This window comes from Solanum lycopersicum, chromosome 7 (genome assembly GCF_036512215.1).
Source record: "Solanum lycopersicum chromosome 7, SLM_r2.1".
Taxonomy (NCBI): Eukaryota; Viridiplantae; Streptophyta; class Magnoliopsida; order Solanales; family Solanaceae; genus Solanum; species Solanum lycopersicum.
Window position 1 is genome coordinate 62,538,824 of NC_090806.1, and position 6,820 is coordinate 62,545,643.

The 6,820-nt window shown below is 32.7% G+C and overlaps 1 protein-coding gene across 1 annotated transcript; it reads right to left on the reverse strand.

Moving 5' to 3' along the window:
* Window positions 1-911: 911 nt before the first annotated feature.
* On the reverse strand, window positions 912-6,303 carry LOC112941882 (uncharacterized). The gene is made up of 6 exons (XM_026032224.1): window positions 6,136-6,303; window positions 3,790-3,879; window positions 2,238-2,280; window positions 1,989-2,095; window positions 1,795-1,899; window positions 912-1,079 (listed from the first exon to the last, which is right to left on the reverse strand). The coding sequence occupies exons 1-6, from the start codon at window positions 6,301-6,303 to the stop codon at window positions 912-914; spliced, it is 681 nt and encodes a 226-aa protein (XP_025888009.1).
* Window positions 6,304-6,820: the final 517 nt, after the last annotated feature.

Genomic DNA, 6,820 nt, shown 5'->3' on the forward strand with positions numbered 1-6,820 from the left:
TATCTCGAAATATTTCATATAATTTTGTATTTAAAATGACATATATCTATTGGTATTTACTGAAAAAATATGATCATAAGATACATCTTGACAAAACAAATACCAGAATGATAATCATAATTCCATAATAGTTTGAAACAAGAAAACATTCATTACATTATTTTTCCAGTAATATGGTGTGTATCTTTATTGTGATTCAATTAATAAGACTTACTTTTTCTTTAATGAGAGAAGAAAGAAGGGGATCATTTAAAGTTGATTTGAATGAAATTTGTGGAGTGATTGTACTTTAAGACGATAACAATTATCGATCGATGGTACTATTCTTGAATTTGAGAGAGTACCCTTCTCAAGTGCACGTGTCAAAATTTAATTTTCAAATAAAATGTTAAATTAAGATCATGTTGAATTCTATGTCATGCCCATTTTGGATAAGTATGACATATTTTATTATAATATAGAAAGGAAAAACACTAAATTCCATATAGACCACTAACAAAAGTTCATTCATTATGAAATCTAAGTCCATTAAAAAACATCTCTATCATGAGCCTCTTGTAGTACATATAACTGAATGAGTATTTTCTAATTAAGCTTAGGATGCATGTGACATACTATAACTACAACAACAACTTACCAAATTTAATCCCACAAATGGGATTTGAGGAGGATTGTGTGTATGCGGATGAGCAGATCTTATCCTGTGAAGGTAGAAAGGTTGTTTCCAATAGACCCTTGGCTCAAATAAAATATAAATATGTCGTGAAAGAAAGACATTGACAAAGTTGCAATATGGGAAACTGCTAAGATAACTTCATTTAAGCTGAACAAAACTACGATTCAGTACACACAAAGCAAGTAAAGCAACCATTCAATACATAATAAAGCAAAAGTATCAGTCTTAAGGAGGCTCAAGAAGTTCTCGATCCCTTACCCTTTGAACTTGATGCAGAACATGATGCATAACTTGATGCAGCCTTTTTTGCAATCCATTTTCTCTCTTCAATTGGCAAAAAATATAGGTATCTATAAATATTGATATGTAGAACCTGCAACATCCGCGAAGCTTCGTGGTTGTGCTGCAAAGACATACAAAAGTTAACAATTATACACATGAAGCTGTAACATTAGTTGAAAAGATCTATATTTTTTATCGATACAAAAGAGATTTATCGATGGTCACTAAATGTATTCATTGCAACACTAAAGTCACAATTCATTTTTGTACGAGTAAAGTAACTAACTTTTTGGAACACTAAAGTAACAAGACTAGTTGTTGTAACAGTAAAGGAGAGCGCACAGATGAAACTCACGAGAAGAGTGCGCCTAAAGGTGTTGACAAATAGCTGAGGAGGAATTTGTCTTATGAATTCATCACATGGCTTGCATTTTGAAGGTTGATCAAACAATAAATCCAAGAGACATGTAGTTGATACTTAGACAGAAATCGCAATCATGAAACATGAGCCGCAGGGGCGAGAATGTTTACCCAATGGACCTATATATTTTTGACAGACATACATAACACTGTATCACATATTCTAGATGCAGCAAACAAGGTTTTAGAGAAAGTTTCGCAACCACTCGTCTTAAGACCTGTACTATCGCGATGAAGCGTTCAGGCGTAGCAGAACAATAGGTCAGTCCACTCTCTCGCGTCAGAATATTCATAACTATGAAGTTGCAAGCTGTGGAGGTACAACGTTCATTTCATATGAGATCCAAGAAACATAATATCATCATAAACCAGCGAAGTAATTCAGAAACACTATTAATAAAACAGAATGGACTAACCTTCTGTGACTTTTCGTCACATACATCCATGCACTTCAAGCACAAAGGAACCGCTTCCGATTCCAAGAAGAAACGAACGGCATGTGATCCATGTGGATCATCAAACTGCACCAGCAAGCAAAATATCAGAATCATGAAGTAGAACTTCCACAAATGAAGAACACGTGTGTATATCTGTTCAAATGGACGGATACCTTTGACAGGTCACTGAGAACACCCAAGGTAGTGGTCCTCACACACTCCAAATGCTTATCATCTCCACAGGGCTTGAGAAATGGATAGAAATAACACGGTATTTCAGCTGCAAAATACAATTACTAAAAGAGTTAATTGTTGCTTACACTACAGTAAAAAGAATTCTTTCAGAAACTTGATTCACTCTAACTAGTTATTTCACGCGTTAATTTCATTTCAATTGGTGTCATTTCTAAAACTGATATTACCTTTTATGAGCCCCGTTCTTGTTTCTGGGTTATTAGCCATAACCTGAAGAATATAACCATAAAAATTATATGTTGTGCACACACTTATCAGTTGTCTTACATAAAAATTGCATTAAAACTCTTTTACTCTTTCTAAGAAAATGTATCACTGGAAGTTAATATGAAGAACATTAATACCACAAAAGTTTTAAAAAATAAAAATAAAAATACTCAGGTAGGTGTGTTTTGGTATGAGTGGAAAATATTTTTTGGGAAGTATTTTCATTTCTAGTGTTTGGTTTGGTGATTGAAAAGTATTTTTCAAAAAAATTCTTTTGTTTTTTTGTCGGAGTGTAGAAAATACTTTTTAGGAAATCAGAAATTGACCCCAAAAACAAACTCGATATTTGATCCAGAACTCAACCTTAATATCCAAATTGAGACACAATCCTAACACTCGAACTTGGACACGACCCCAACGATCGATTCAAGATCCGACCGCGAGTTCAGTTACTAGATAAAATTCCAAACCGGTACATGATCCCGACTCAAGACATGACTTTTGAACCTGGACCTGACAAGAAACCCAACTTGCAAATCGACATCTGACTCAAACATATGACCATAATGATCGATTAGGGATCCAACCTCGTCTCTTAAACCTGAGACCCAACTCCAACACCCGATTCGGAACCCCATCTCGACACCTATCTTGGAACTCAACTCCTACACCCGACCCAAATTTGATCTCAAATCCTGATTTGAGACTAGACACCCAAATTAATTAGGATCCTACCACGAAACACAATCAGACTTTGGATCGAATTTTAAGTCGGGACTTGACCCCAACTTTTGACTCGGGATCCAACATCCGAACTGGGATTTGATATGGACACCTGATCCATTACCGGACTTCCAAATCGACATCTAACCCCGATGATCGATCGAAACCCAACCTCGACTCTTGACCTAAGATCCAACTCCAACACCTAACTATGAATCCCACCCTAAAACTTAGCTCAAGACTCAACTTCGACACACAAACTCAAATCCTGATTGAAGACCCGACAGCCAAATTGGGATTTGACCTCGACCCAATTCTAGACCACAAAGTTGGATATCAAATCAAAGTCGAGAGTCAGGTTTCAAATCGAGAATCAGGTCATATTTCAAATTAGTATCGGAATTCAGTACCCAAGACTTGTGTTACGGTGGAAAGTTGAGCTGTGAGGTTGAATAAGTTTAAGAAAATGTTTTCTTTACTTTTTGGAGGTAAGTTATTTTTCTTAAATTTGAGAAAAAATGTTAATTCGAAAAACATTTAGGAACCGTTTAGTGAAGTGTATAAAAAATGATGTTCAATAGAGTGTATCATTAGTAATGCTTGGATTAGTTATGCATACATTATTTCCTACATATAACAAGTCTTGCGTAATTTACTAGTACATTGATCATCTCGTGGTTATTGAGAACGAATGAAATCAGGTGGTTTTGTTTCTCAATCATTCTAACCTTTTTTTGTTACTTCAATAGTATAAATTTATAACACACTATTTGATGGTATATTACTGACCTGAAACAAAGCAATAGCACAACAAACTCGAGTTGCTTCCCTCATAGATAGCGTTGAGGGTGAAAACTTCTTATACGCAGATGTGACTTCCTGAAATTCATAAGAAATATTATTATAGGCACATTGACAACTTCTTGCACATCAAAATACGAGTGTTTTATATGTTTCCGATTATATTTCACATAACTTAACACCTTAAATTTTTAAATGAGAGGTCTCTAAAAATTCAATTTAAGATTATCCAACAGAATATAAAACCGCAAAAATAAAAAGAGGTATACCAGCAAAAGCATGTAAACTGTGTTGAAGCTGTTCCACAGCAGCAGAGCTAGATTTTTTCATGAATCTTTCTTCTGAAATATATAAAAGTCACCAACTCAGAATATGACAATTACTAGCACTTTTAGAAGATTAAAAAAGGACTAAAATTTGTTTTGCCAAATGCTTAAAATGGGAAGTGTTGTTTGTCAAAAATGCTTATCAATACTTTTGAAGTGTAACAATTTATGTTTAACTATTAATATGAAAGATAATCAGTACTTAGATTAAGATATTTCTAAGATGGTCACTCAATTATGTTTTTTTAGGAGAAGGTCAATTTTCTTTTATATCCGCAGTAAAGTGGTTTTGTTGACTTTCAATAAGTACATACATTTTGTATGATCCTGAAACAATAAAACATTCGTTACATTATTTTTTCCTAAAAACATGGTGTTTATTTTAATTATAATTCAATAAATAAGAATTACTTTTTCTTAAATAAGAGAAGAATGAAGGGGATCATGTAAACTTCATCTAAATGAAATTTGGGGTGTGATTGTACTTTATAACGATAATAAAAATCGATTGATTGTACTATTCATAAATTTGAGAATGCATCCTTCCCTTTGATCAATTTTGTCCAATTCATCACATAATTATTGAAATATTATTTCTAATGTTTCAAGAAGTTTGCACTAATCAACATCGAATTATACACGTGCAACATACGTGTGAAAATTTGATTTTCGAATAAAATGTTAAATTGCGGTCTTGTTGAATTCTACATCATGCCCATTTTTGGTAAATATGACATATTTTCTTATATTTGTAGTTATATTTGTAGGTTCGCCTTTGTTGACATGATGTAGAGATCGATATCCTCAAGAAAGATGACGATGAACAATTGAGATAGTTGAAGTCAGTAGTAAAGAAGATGAATAGAGTAACGCTCTTGGAACTTTTTCGGAGTAAACAAAGTGAAAGAAGCCTTTGCCTTTAAAATGTCAACCACTTGGCTTCAGCTGGGTGGAACTGGACTGACCCGTTTTGACAAACTATCTTGGGCCTCCCAACATTTCTTTTGGGCTTAACTTTGTTCTAATAATATAAATGATACTTCATAAATAGGATTACTTTTTACACTCTTCTAAATTTAATTTTCATATGTGGTTTTTGGCAAAAAATAAAATATATGATTTTTTTAAAAACTGCAACTATCCTTTCACTCAAGTCCAGACATCTCTGGCATAGATATGAAAACTATTCTCAAAATGACATCAAAATCAATCATGTCAAACATCAACAAGTTTTTCAAGATTTTATATCCCATAAATATAATTCCATTACAATTTGCGATAGATAGATAAATTTGTTGACTTTCAATTAATACATATATTTTGTATGATCTTGAAACAAGAAAACATTCATTACATTATTTTTTTCTAAAAATATGGTGTATAATTTAATTATAATTCAATAAAAAAGAATTACTTTTTCTTCTGTGAGAGAAGAATGAAGTGGATCATTTAAACTTCATCTGAATGAAATTTAGGGTGTGATTGTAATTTATAACGATAATAAATATCAATTGATTGTACTATTCCTAATTTTTAGAATGCATCCTTCCCTCTGATCAATTTTGTCCAATTCATCACATAATTATTTAAATATTATTTATAATGTTTTAGGAAGTTTTCACTAATCGAATTATACACGTGCAATGTACGTGTAAAAATTTGATTTTTGAATAAAATGTTAAATTGGGGCCATGTTGAATTATACATCATGCCCGTTTTTGGTAAATATGACATATTTTCTTAACTTATTGAAAGATAAACTAATCATATCATCATAATTTCTATAAAGACCACTAACAAAAGTTCATTCATTGTGAAATCTAATGTCCAATTAAAAAAATCACGAAAAAAAATCAAATATCGATATTTTTTTTCCCTTTCTATCCCACCCATCGAACGACTATCCAGTAGAAAACAACAATATATAACAAACATATATACAAAATTAAAAATTACATAAAATAGATCGTATAACAAAAAGTACTGTAAAATTAAATGTGGCATATACCTCGTAGAGATGATGCATGACCTCTCCATGAAGACTAGCATCATCGATCAATAGCACCAACTGATTTGGGGTAAAAGCACCCAAGTCATTAGGACTTTTTTGTGATGGAGATGATGACGATGATCCCAATGTTGATTCAAAAAATGGTGACTCTGGTAGATTCTCCATTGAATAGTCTAAAAAAAAGTATTTGTTTAAATGATCTTCTAAATGAGAAAGAAGACACTAAAATGACGCGTTTGACAACGAGTAATTGTTTGTTTACCCTTAAGAGAAATTGAAGTCGGAGATGGACAAATGTAGTTATATTTGTAGCTTCGCGTTTGTTGACATGATGTAGATAACGATATCCTCAAGAAAGATGACGTTGAACAATTGAGAGAGTTGAAGTTAAGAAGAAGAGTAGAGTAACGCCTTTGGAAGTTTTTTGGAGTAAACAAAGTGAAAAAAGCCTTTGCCTTTCAAATGCCAACCACGTGACTTTGGTCGGGTTTGATTGGAAGACCCATTTTGACAAACTATCTTGGGCCTCGCACCATTTTTTTGGGCTTTCTCACTTTGTTCTAATAATATAAATGATACTTCATAACACTCTTCTAGAATAAATTTTCATATGTGGTTTTTGTCCAAAAATAAAAGATATGAGTTTTTTTGCAGTAGAACTACAACTACCCTTCCACTCAAG

What these genes read in the sequence shown, in the direction of transcription:
- LOC112941882 (XM_026032224.1), bottom strand. Translation starts at nt 6,303, where the DNA reads ATGGAGAATCTACCAGAGTCACCATTTTTTGAATCAACATTGGGATCA. An exon ending in TCATGCATCATCTCTACGAG is followed by an intron (nt 3,880 to 6,135) that starts GTATATGCCACA and finishes TATGAATTTCAG; the next exon opens with GAAGTCACATCTGCGTATAA. An exon ending in TTCTCAGTGACCTGTCAAAG is followed by an intron (nt 1,900 to 1,988) that starts GTATCCGTCCAT and finishes TTGCTGGTGCAG; the next exon opens with TTTGATGATCCACATGGATC.